Here is a 13,098-nt window from a genome sequence, read left to right as displayed (position 1 = left end):
GCCCAAGGCTCGTTGATGCACATGGGGAGCGAAGGCTGGCCTGGGTGGTCCGATCCAACAGATGAGCTACTGTAGCTGAACTTGCTGAAAAAGTGAATGCTGGTTCTGATACAAAGGTCTAGTGGAGTCCATGCCTTGATGGGTCAGGGTTGTTTTGGTGGCAAAAGGGTCATAATGTTATTATGGCTGATAGGCAGCATAGACTCATCGTTAACACCTTGGTATCACAAATAAAAGTTTTCTGCTCCTTAATGCACACTTTTCCCCAGCAGCAGTTTATATCTGCTCTAAGAAGAGCAGAAATATAAAGTGAATAATATAAATATTTATTTTATTATAGCCTTATTAACGAGCACATTGAGTAATAATTGTCCGAGAGTTTAATGGCTGTATTTCCACACTATGAGATTTGATGACAAACATGCATAATTGGTAAATAAATTGTTTTTCACACTGTGTTCTGGGCAGTAATCTAGAGGAAAAACTATAAAATAAAATAATTTTTTAATAAATATATATTTTAAGTAGGCTCAATAAAAACGAATATGTTTTGGTGCAAATCGCTGCCACCATCTGGATTAACATTTTTTACATTCATTGTGCGTCCCATCGGCTCAGCTTGACAATTTAACATGCACGCTTGGGATCTTCATGCGCACTAGAACACCTGCGCCAAACACAGGAAATATGTTATGTAAGTAGTCAAGTGGCCAAGACCGCAAGTGTGAGTATTAGGACGCAGCCGTACACCTGACAGCCGGGACGCTCACTTCCGATCACGTGACGCGCTAGACAAACAGTCTGGTGTTGATGTACGATTTACCTGAGGAACTTCATCGACAGAGAAAACGTTTAAAACGCTTTAGACTTTATAGATATAAACATCAGAGGACAAGAAAACTACGATATATGTAAGTTAATGAAGTGATGTGCAACAACATTACACGAAACGCAAGTTAAAGTGTAATATTGAGGTAAAAATCGTTATCATATTTGTGTCTTTGTACATTGTAGCCGAACTGTTGACTGTGTTTTTAAAATATTTTACATTTGAGTTACATATCCAAGTCTTTGACGTGAAAACAAAATCAATCGAAACAGGTAAAGTTACGTCAGTTACAGTATGAGACTGAGTAAATGCGTATTAAAACGTGACTTTTATTTACATTTTACTACGTTGTTGTGATTTATGTCCGAGATATACAGTAGTGGACATTATGTAAAGAGTTTTCATTTTACTTTTCCTTAAAGTAAGTAAAGTTAAGGAGAAACTAACACACATTTCTACTGTTAATGGTCATCATTACTTGTCTAACGTGTGTTTGCATATTATTTATATAACACTTGGCAAAATACATTGTATTTATAGACATTGATCAATTCTTCCTGAATTTGTGTTCACGCATAAATTTTTCTTAAATTATCGACTGGTGTATCTTATTCTCCCCTATTTCCTTGTGTATGTGTTGTTATGTACCCCTGGCCTGAAGACTTGAGGATTTGGGTCATTGTTAAGTGTAGATATGGAGGACACACAGGACTCAAAAGAGGACGTGGGGAAGATGGAGTGTGAACAGTAAGAGTGTTTTAGATTATATAGCATGATGTTATTGTTTTTTACAAACCTTTACATCTGTAAAAACAGGTTGTTAGGACTTTCCTGTCTTAGTACATTTTTTCACACATTCGTCAAAGTTATAGCCATGTAAAGTTTCACATATGACACTGCATTGATACAAAAAATGTGTGCAATGGGTCACATTTTATTGTCTTTTTGCATAGTATTCACTGTTAACCATTTTTTTCGCTTCTTTATTTTTACAAAGGATCAGACGAGACAAAGCAATATCTGCAGACCCCACCCACACGCCTCCGCAAACTAACCAGTCAAATAATCCACCAAAAGATTTTAAAGATGGAGCTCCACATAAAAGAAAGAATAAAAGGTAATATTAGCAAACATTTTAATAACACATATTTTCTTTTAAGGGAGGAGCTTTCAAATTAGATGGATTGTAAAATACATTTACTGAATTTAGAATCAGTTCTCTTTTATGGACCTCTTATGTTGAAACTAAAATTAATTTTGGAAATCTATGGCTGTATAAATATGTTCAGTGTTTGCAAGTGATAATTGAACAATGCAAATACAAGATTAACTTTACATTACATGTTGCTATTTGTCTTATAATATAGCAATATTAAAAGATCCTCAACATGTGCTGCTCTCAGTGGAGTCAATGGAAGTTTTACTCAAAGAGCTGAGAACATCCTAGAACATCTTAATAAACAGATCAAGAAATGTCAGGATTTTATTACAAGCCCAGATAATCTAAGTGTTGTTATTTGGTTTCCTGCTTTGAAAGATAAATTAGTAAATTTTTCAGAGCTTCTTCAGAAATACAAAGCAGTTTATCAGAGATGTATCACAGAGATTGCTGAAGATTTTGAAACTAAAGTAGAGGAAGGAGAGAAGAAACTTCGACATCTCATAGAGACTCATGACCGATCACCATTCAGTGCAGATAACATAAACCAGTGGCTGGAGAATAAAGAAACTGAACTGAAGATTTTAAATGACTGTAAAACTGCAGACATCACTGTTGTGAAATCACAGTCAGAGTTACATCAGATCATAAATGACCCACAGATAAACCGAGTGATGTGTTTCACTCTTACCTCACCAGATGATAAAGATTCATTCCTCACAGCTCTGAAGCGCCATATTGAATCTGATCACATTACACCAACAGATTCACTTCAGTCCAAACCTGTTAAAATCAATCAGAAAGTGCTCATTGAATTACAACTGTATATTGCTGCTAAAGAGGCAAATGAAGATACAGAACAAACCAGATTCATTGCTGCATCTGTACCAGATGATGAATTTCCTGAATTCACTGTGCAGTTTTATTATGCTGGGATGATTGTGAGCAGAAACATGAAACTTGAAGTGAAACCAGATCTACCTCAGATAGTTCAAATAAAACACAACAATGTGTCTGTAAAGTGGAATCATTTACAGAATAAAAGCATTGACAGATATGTGGTGGAGTACAGAGCTCTAGATGATGATGGACACAACACTTGGAAACAGATCACTGTTAATGCTCACACTTGTATAGAAAAGTTTGTTTTATCTGATTTAGAACCAGCCACAGGATATCAGCTCAGATATGCTGCTTGTTACAACAACAGCATGAGCAACTTTAGCTGGATTATTCACTTTCAAACATCTTCTGTAACGAGGCCAGGACGACCCTCTGTTACTAAACTGAGCAGAGATACTCTCAGACTAACCTGGTTAAAAGCTGAAGCAGATGAAGATTGTCCAGTTCTGCATTATATGGTTGAGTATAGAGAAGCAGGACTGGAGGGCTGGTCATCAGTATTAACACAAGGATCTGAGTGTGAATGTACTTTAACTGTACCTAACAGCACTTGCTATAGAGTCAGAGTATCTGCTGTCTATGGAGAACAAGACCGCAGCAAACCTAGTGAGGAAACATCTGTACCTGTGGATGGTGAGATACATGTGAAATAAAATAAAAAACTTATACTAACATTTCACTTTTTTTGCTTTAATTACACATGATGCATTTTTTTTATTTTAGTCTGGACTATTGACCTCTCAAAGAGAAAGAGCTCCATCCTCCTAGAAGTGTTGAAACTCCAAACAGAGAAGAAACCAGTAGAGCTGATTGACTGGACAGATGATGAGAGTGAAGTGAGAGGATTTATCCAGTGTCTGCCATACATCTCACAATTGAGGTGGGAGATTATTTTATATTTTTATATATGATGCATGCTTTTTATGTATTTACACGAAACCTGGTACTGAGGTAAGACTTTAGTAGGACTTGTATTTTAGGCATGTATAGATCCAACTCATGAACCGCACACAGTCCACCATGCCTCACTAGTGAAGCCATATTGATAATATAAATTGTGTGCCACTGGACTGATGTGTTTGTAATGCACTTCTGAAATCACCACAGCTGTGACACGCTTACATCCTGTTTAGACAGCTCATGCCCTCTCTGGCAGGTCATTTAGTGCATCCTGGAAAGGTGACTTCTCTGAACCTCAATGTCTCCATACTGGGGTACCTCAAGGCTCAGTGCTTGGACCACTGCTGTTTTCTATATACATGATATCCTTGGGTTCTGTAATTCAGAAAAATGGCTTTTCCTACCGCTGCTAGGCAGATGTCACACAACTCCATTTGTCATTCCAGTTTGATGATCCAAAGGTTTCTGCCTGCATCTCAGCTAGGGCTGCAACGATTCGTCGACGTTGTCGACAAAAATCAATAATAGAAATAGTCGACAATGAATATCATTGTCGACGTTGTCGCCAGATATGTTTTTTTTTTCGACCGAGTGAGGCATCTCTCTTCATTACAATCTCTGCCGAGAGTCGCACATGCGCATTGGCTTCTCTGCTCAGCGATAACACACAGAAATGGCAGCGTCCAACGTAGCAGCTGCGCGTACCAAAACATGAGGTTTGGGAGCATTTTAGCCTCTATACCGTATACGGCGAATAAAAAGATTACCTGCATGGTTTTCAGAGCAGTCTTTGCATTTCACGGCAGCACCTCAGTCATGCACGAACAAGCACGTCGGACAGTTGAATGAAACAGAGTTTGACTCGCCTCGGTAAGATTTAAATAACATGGAAGCTAATACGTTTTGTTTTGGATGTACATTGTACATTTTATATGCGTATTTTCGCTTTAAAATAAATAAATAAAGGATTTAACGTTATGCCCGACTGTGCCTGACAAAATTTTAAATTAAATGCATGCAGTCTGAAGAAGAGAGCCACGGAAGCCTTTCTTGCAAAAGAAGCAGACGTGCACCCCACAACAGGCGAATGCCCTCACTGAGTATATATATATATATATATATATATATATATATATATATATATATATATATATAACTCTGTTTTTTTCTTCAGAAATCTCGTTTTTTGGTTGTGCATTCAAATTAATATCAATTCAACTGCAGTTGGTTTGTTTTGATTTAAACCTTCAAAACTTAAAAAATACAGCACATATATATTTATATATATAAATATTAGGGCTGTCAAAATAAACGCGTTAACACACATTCATTTTAACGGCACTAATTTTATTAACGCGCGATTAACGCAACACGCAATTTCTGTTTAACCCACAGCTGGATGAATTGAAGCAGCAAGTAACCGGCGCTGTCTAGATGAGTCGGAGCTTTTCATAAAAATAAGAACATTAACCTCTCGTCTAGCGAATCCAATGCTCTAAATGGTCATTAAACATCTAAAATTATCTTTATCTGCACGTTTGCTGAGAGGTGTACCGTCCCAAATCCATTTAAAGCGAAGATGCGTCTTCTTTCACTTTTTAGTTTCGTTTTAAAAAGCATTCAGAAGTTATAGAAAATAGACTGCAGGACTTGCTTGATGTTAAAATAATTATTTAGAGAGATAAAGTTCGGGACCTGATTGATGTTAAAAGAGTTATTAAGAGTGACTCAAAAGCGATGTCTGACGCAGACGTCTGAAGCGCATGCACACAAACATGCGAGTGCGCGACCCAGATATATATAGACATCTTACACAAAATTACAGTTTTAAAAATATCTGTTTTGACATGAATTCACGCAGGTATGACCTATAATCTGTTATATCTGAAGTGAATGTTTGGTTAACTGTTAAGGAAAAGTATCTGTTGTGTCATTATATTAAACCCTTGCATTAGCCTACAGGATCTTAAAGCGGTCTGTCTCAATGTCAAAATTAAACGATAAAAGAAAAACATATATTGATATTGTTTTTGCTCTGCGTAAACAGGAGTAGTTATGTCATGCTTTATCAGATTACAACAATTGTTCCAATGGTTTTGAAGTTTTTTAATAGAGAATGTTAAAATAATTTGCTCATCCCAACTCAATTTGCCAGCACAGGTCACAAATGATGCAGCAGCAAACAGAAATGGGGAAAGAACAAGGTCTTCTAAAGGGAAAATCATGTATAAAACTATGGCTGATGGTTCTGTTGAAAATGTAAACAGGCTGTTGTAGACATACATTTTCATATAGCATATCGTCGCTGTCCGATGAAACTCACGTATGTTCATTTTGCCGATTTTGAGATTTTTCGACAGATTGAATGTCCAGGTTCATTTCCATATACAGTATGCGTCACATACCTAAATAGCCAATGAAAACTTGTGAAATCATGTCATCTGATTTTCACGTACCCGTTTGGTGTCAAAGCTGTCAATCACGCCGCATATCTTCCGCCTGTGAAGCATCTCGCCGGTCTCGTAAAGTTTCATCGAAGCTCAGCACTGGATATAGCCGAATAAAAATGACAATGACTTTCCTTCGAGGTAAACGTTTCCCCCGGACGCCAGACTAACATCTATGAGTTACTTAATTACGGTAGGAATGTGCAAACAAAGTATCTGTCTAGCATTGGTGATATTTACGCTGGGGATGTCCCCACCACTTTTTGAAAGCATTTGGTTAAAATGTTCTGAAAAATCAAGCGATGCTTAAGACTGGTTTTGTGGTCTAGTGTCACATATGTTGTGTTGTATGCTTATGGTTTGTTTTCTTGTAATGAAACTCATTGTAATCATTTATTAAACGCGCTGCTGTTTTCTACGGTATGGTGCTTTGGCATTGTTCGGTTGAGCTGGTGTTGCAGGGACTGTTACATGTGTGATGTGTGCATTCGACATTGTTGAGGGTTTATAAATGTATGCTGAGTATTTTCTTGTTGTTGACTGGCCTACGCTATGCCCATTTTTGATGCGCGTTATTCAATATTTTTCCCGTCCTGCCGTAATGTTTTTATAAGATCTTTTGTCCCCACCACTTTTCAACCCAAACTGACGCCCCTGTTGTGTAGCATTACCATGTCAGTGTATTGATTCATTGTCCCTTAATGGTTTGCAAGAGACATTTAATACACTTATAATTAATATTAAATAAAGTAAGCGTATTTAACCAAGACGTAGGCTATTTAATAAACTGAGCGTATTCATCTGTCAATACGAAACGCGACTTTGGCCATTCTAATTAATGATCGGAAGAACGCGTATCGATCAAAGTTACTGTAAAATATGCACGCATGTCCATTTAAACTCAATTTTGGTCAAATGTGGATTATATCATGACACTGGCAAGAATATGGTTACATGTAAATATGCCGTATCAAGTATGACAACGCTACATTCAACTGCTTTTGATATACGGTGTTTTTTTTTTCACTTTTTGAAAAGTTACCGTTTTGGACATAACGTGAGTTTCATCAGGCAGCGACGATATATATTGACCAAATCCATGCTGATTAGAGCATTAAAAACTTGAAAAGTGTTACATTTAGGTAAATTTAGAACAGATAAAAATAATTTATTGACAGCCCTAATAAATATATATTAAAATAGCTGAAATACATAACTTCGTTTTGGTAAAATCATAGTAGCTGCAATTATTAAAAATGTAAAACGGTAACACTTTATTATAATGTTCATTAATTAACATTAGTTAACTACATTAGTTAACATGAACTAATGATGAACTGCACTTGTGCAGCATTTATTAATCTTTATTAATGTTAATTTCAACAATTACTAATACTTTATTAAAATTTGGTTAACGTTAGTTAATGCACCGTGAACTAACATGAACAAACAATGAACAGCTTTATTTCTATTAACTAACATTAACAAAGATGAATAAATACTGTTACAAATGTATTGCTCATGGTTTGTTCATGTTAGTTAATACATTAACTAATGTTAAATCATGAACATTATAATAAAGTGTTACCTGTAAAACTTGTTTTCATTAAATGTAAAAAACGTTCATTGAACTACCCCCTTCTTTCTTGTTTACTATCATTTTCCACAGAATTAAAGCAATCTCATGCTACATTTTAGAAAAAAAATTATTATTATTCGATTAGTCGACTAATCGTTTCAATAGTCGGTGACTAGTCGACTATTAAAATAGTCGTTAGTTGCAGCCCTAATCTCAGCATGCCTGAGTGACATCTCCAGCTGAACCTTGCAAAGACGGGCTTGCACGAAAATCACTTGCACAGTGTGATATATTTAACGCAGTTGTGTACTTTATCCCAAAAGTTCCCAAGGTTTTGTAAATCCAGAGAAATGTCTCGTCTATTGTCTTCCTTGTAATTGTTGCTCTTTTAGTGACTTAATATCTGTGCTGTCCTCAGTTTTTAGTTCATTAACTCATTATGTTTAAGGCCTTTATTTTATTGTTACATTCTAATCATACTAGTTCTCTAACTATGTAATTTAATATTTTTCTTATTTTGGTAGGAAATTTAGCTGATCAACAGTGTTTTTAAATCAAAACCCATTGTTTGTTTTGTAATCAATAACAGAATTTTGTTTGTTCTCTGGTTAGATTTATTAAACCACCAAATGAATCTTCTGAACTGTGGGAAGAAAGAAAGAGATTATTTGTACTGGATTTATGTCTTCAAGCTGCTGTCTGTCAGAAAGAGACCACAGAGACAACTGTGAAGATGCTGCTGTCATCTGTGTATTATGAGGAATGGGATTTCCTGTTGGATCTGTGTTTACATGTGAAGAACTATGAGAGTCAAACAGGCAGCAGTGTCCTACCAGCATTACAGTCAATTTATCAGTCAACTCCTGAAGTCTGGGCCATAAACCTCTCAGAGAGAAAGTCCTCCATCCTTCTAGAAGTGTTGAAACTCCAAACAGAGAAGAAACCAGTAGAGCTGATAGACTGGACAGATGATGAGAGTGAAGTGAGAGGATTCATTCAGTGTCTGCCATACATCTCACAACTGAGGTGAGAGTTTTGTTTCAAATTAAATGCAATATATTATCAGTGATTGTTTACCAAAGTATGAACGAACAGGAACACCAAAACTGAATTTTAATACATCACAGGAACAGACTAAAATAAAATCCTGTTGAGTGAGTAATGCTGTGAGTGGAGCTGCCTTTGTAGCACACACAACAGCACTTGACTTTAATTGTAAACTTCAGTTTACTTTCATAATAGTAAGAACACAAACACTGTCAATCTGACTGACATCAACTTATTCGGGTCAGTTAAAAGAATCCTTTTACATAAATAATGCAAGATTGTTTGTTACATAAATCTTTGTGCGACATTTACTAAGGGATCTGAAAGATATCAGCTGAACAGTATCAAGAAAAATGTGATAGATTTTTTAAATTCAAAGGATTATATTTACAACCACTCTGTACAAATATCCAGTAGAAGTGAAATATGAACTGTTATTGCCTGAGTCCTTGATTATGATTTGGGATTTGGTGTTTTTGGATCTTTAAGTCTCTCCAATAGTCAAAGCCTTTTACATTTGGATTTAATTTAACCACATAGGACATAATGGAAAGTCCCAAATTTGTAGGCCTCTTGCATAAAAATTGTATTCGATAAAATAGACAGACTTCAGGACGTTGAACCAAAGTCCAGTCACTGGCCTACATCAGTCAGCATCTTCCAGTCCCAAGCTCCCTCCAACCACCCAATCTTCACCAGTGAAGTGATCCTTTTCCGCCCCTCTTCCCCTTCTTGGATAAATACCATATCTTTTGTAGGTGTAATGAGAGGCATGGAGTTGTTCTTTTGAGCTCAAGGTGACATGAAGGATCTTCCCCTATCCACAGCTGGAGTTTTTTTTGTGATGGACGAACATCATAAGTAGCTCTTAGGAGAAAACTGATCCGTTCTGGCTCTATCTCCCAGAGATTTTTCCAGCTGATATTCCTTTTTTCTATACCCTCCCAGTTGGTCCACTGACCCTGTTGTGCTTGACCAATGGCCTTGGCGTGTCTTGTTGCCTCCTCCTGGTGACGGATTTCTTGAACCACCAGTTGCCGTTCTGATGGTGTTGCCTTATTCTACAAGGGTCTGCCCTGAGATAGGCCCAGACCCCCTCTCCCATACTGGACATGACCCACAATGTCAGCATGCTGCAGTGCTGATTTGGCTAGTTGTATGGCATCACCTGGTATCCATTTTCATCCCACTGACAGATTTGGCCTGACTTCTCATACTAAAGGATTTCAGGATTCTGAAAGTGTCATCATTTGACTCTTCTACCAAACATGAGAGGGGTAACTCAAGAATTCCATGTCCGGTCAAGCTGTTACTACTTAGACATTGTGGTACCCCTAGCCATTTTTTCACCTAGAAGCTGATTTTCCTTTCTAACTTCTCAATTTTTGTAAGGGGCCTATCTGCCATCGTAAGAGGCCACATCAACTGGGGTAATAGGCCAAATTGTAGGCACCAGAGTATTAATTTACCTGGGAGCATGGATTGGTTGATGGTCTCTAGACTCTTCTTCACTTCCTGAATCAATTGATGGACCTGATCACAATTTTTAAGGCTTTTGTCGTAATATTTTCCCAGACTTTTGTTCGGCTTTTCTAGAATAGTTGGAATTGGTTCATCATTAATATAGAACCTTTGGTCAACCAGTTTTCCTGCGATGATTGAAATACTTCTTAATTTTGATTAATTAATCTTCATTCTGGCCCATGTAATATTATCTTGAAGCTTGTTAAGTATACACCTGGTACAAGGTGGCGTTGTAGTCAGTAGTGTTAAGTCATCCATGTAGGCCCTGATTGGTGTTAACCGGGTGCCAAATTTTAGCCGCTCACCCCCAACTACCCATTTTGAAGTGATAATGATAATTCCCATTGCCATGATGAATGTAAGTGGAGAGATTATACAGTCAGCCATTATACCTACAGGGAGTGCAGAATTATTAGGCAAGTTGTATTTTTGAGGATTAATTTTATTATTGAACAACAACCATGTTCTCAATGAACCCCAAAAAAACTCATTAATATCAAAGCTGAATATTTTTGGAAGTAGTTTTTAGTTTTAGCTATTTTAGGGGGATATCTGTGTGTGCAGGTGACTATTCAGGGCTCTAGACTAACTTGTTGCACTGGTGCGCCTAACATTTTTTCTTAGGTGCACCAGCACAAAAGTTAGGTGCACCCTAATTTTTAACCGCATCGGATTTATAGTTCACCCAAAAATGAAAATTCTGTCATAATTTACTCACTCTCATGTTGTTACAAACCTGTATAAATGTCTTTGTTCTTGTGAACATGAATGAAAATATTTTGAGGAATGTTTGTAACCAAACCATTAATGAGCCCCATTCACTTCCATAGTATTTTTTTCCTAGAAGTGAATGGGGCTCATGCTTGGTTTGGTTATTAACATTCCTCAAAATATCTTGCTTCGTGTTTATCAGAACAAAGAAATGTATACAGGTTTGTTACAAAATGAAGGAGAGTAAATGATGACAGAATTGTCATTTTTGGGTGAACTGTCCCTTTAACACAGCAAGTTTAGTGCCCATGGTGGTTTAATACAGAATACAAACATGTAAGCTATTTTATAACTTTCCTTATACGAGTCATGCACAGTCCTGTTTGATAACCCGCATCCGCGCGATTAAAATAGCACTTGACCCGTTATCCGACATCAGCATCAATTTATTTCATACCCGCCCGTTTTACATAAAGACTGCGACCGGCCGCACCGCAAATCGTGAAGTAAGTAGAAACCTTTAAAGATCTTAATGCAGAACATTGACAGAAATAAGCACAGGACCATGACTGGACAAATATATTAACATTTAATGTGAAACTTTGTGGGGGTCGGCAGATTGACAGCTGAGCGGTCAGCAGTGTTTGAACACTCATAAGCGCTGCGCTTATATTTATAACTTAATTTGATGATATGATTGCAGTGATTCCAAAGGGATGTCCAAAAAAACTCAAGTAGAATGTTAAATGTTTAAAGTTTTATGTATTTTTCTCACTGCCCTGCGTAAACCCGCGCCGGTGATGGCATGAAACGCGTGATGAGATTGCATAAAAAAGTTTTTTGTGCTGCATCGGATTTGGAGCGCGTCACACAATAAATAAACTCATATAGGCTATAGGCTACTTTTGAATTCGTTTTGTTAATTTGCTAATATTTAAGTTAAACACACTTCATGTAGGCTTATTTATTTTATAATTTTTTCACAAAAGAAAGATATAATCATCATGTTCTATTCATTTTAATGCTTTTTGCGCATAAACTAAACCCTTTGCGCATAAACTAAACCCTTCTCTTATCATCCGCGGCTACATCCACTCTGTTTATCTGACGGACTCACCTCTCTCTCTCTCTCTCTCTCTCTCTCTCTCTCTCTCTCTCTCTCTCTCTCTCTCTCTCTCTCTGACTGGAGCGAACACGCATTTTTAAACGTACACACACGTAGATCTGGACCATGGCTTTTTCCCTCGAACTCCTAGTCGCACCATTGAGAAATTAGGTCGCATGTGCGACCAAATTGGTCGCACTCTAGAGCCCTGCTATTACTGTGCGTAATTATTAGGCAACTTAACAAAAAACAAATATATACCCATTTCAATTATTTCTTTTTAGCAGTGAAACCAATATAACATCTCAACATTCACAAATATAAATTTCTGACATTCAAAAACCAAACAAAAACAAATCAGTGACCAATATAGCCACCTTTCTTTGCAAGGACACTCAAAAGCCTGCCATCCATGGATTCTGTCAGTGTTTTGATCTGTTCACCATCAACATTGCGTGCAGCAGCAACCACAGCCTCCCAGACACTGTTCAGAGAGGTGTACTGCTTTCCCTCCTTGTAAATCTCACATTTGATGATGGTCTCAATGGGGTTCAGATCAGGTAAACAAGGAGGCCATATCATTAGATTTTCTTCTTTTATACCTTTTATTGCCAGCCACGCTGTGGAGTACTTGGACGCGTGTGATGGAGCATTGTCCTGCATGAAAATCATGTTTTTCTTGAAGGATGCAGACTTCTTCCTTTACCACTGCTTGAAGAAGGTGTCTTCCAGAAACTGGCAGTAGGACTGGGAGTTGAGCTTGACTCCATCCTCAACCCGAAAAAGGCCCCACAAGCTCATCTTTGATGATACCAGCCCAAACCAGTACTCCACCTCCACCTTGCTGGCGTCTGAGTCAGACTGGAGCTCTCTGCCCGTTACCAATCCAGCCAC

The 13,098-nt window shown here is 37.4% G+C and overlaps 1 protein-coding gene across 3 annotated transcripts in view; it reads left to right on the top strand.

The window, feature by feature from the left end:
- The first annotated feature begins 668 nt into the window (after nucleotides 1-668).
- Nucleotides 669-13,098, top strand: part of LOC129438513 (uncharacterized) — a 65,100-nt gene continuing 52,670 nt past the window's right edge. The window contains exons 1-5 of one of the 3 annotated variants that reach the window (XM_073862984.1): nucleotides 669-911; nucleotides 1,491-1,576; nucleotides 1,827-1,946; nucleotides 2,197-3,524; nucleotides 3,615-3,771. In XM_073862984.1, the coding sequence (XP_073719085.1) occupies nucleotides 1,524-1,576; nucleotides 1,827-1,946; nucleotides 2,197-3,524; nucleotides 3,615-3,771 (1,658 nt within the window). In that variant the 5' untranslated portion in view covers nucleotides 669-911; nucleotides 1,491-1,523. The remainder of the gene's footprint in view (nucleotides 912-1,490; nucleotides 1,577-1,826; nucleotides 1,947-2,196; nucleotides 3,525-3,614; nucleotides 3,772-13,098) is intronic. The other 2 variants (XM_073862983.1, XM_073862985.1) reach the window with 2 other exon arrangements.

Source organism: Misgurnus anguillicaudatus, chromosome 24 (assembly GCF_027580225.2).
Source record: "Misgurnus anguillicaudatus chromosome 24, ASM2758022v2, whole genome shotgun sequence".
NCBI classification, from domain to species: Eukaryota; Metazoa; Chordata; class Actinopteri; order Cypriniformes; family Cobitidae; genus Misgurnus; species Misgurnus anguillicaudatus.
Note: the sequence above shows the minus strand (reverse complement) of the source record. Positions and strands in the feature narration are given on the sequence as shown.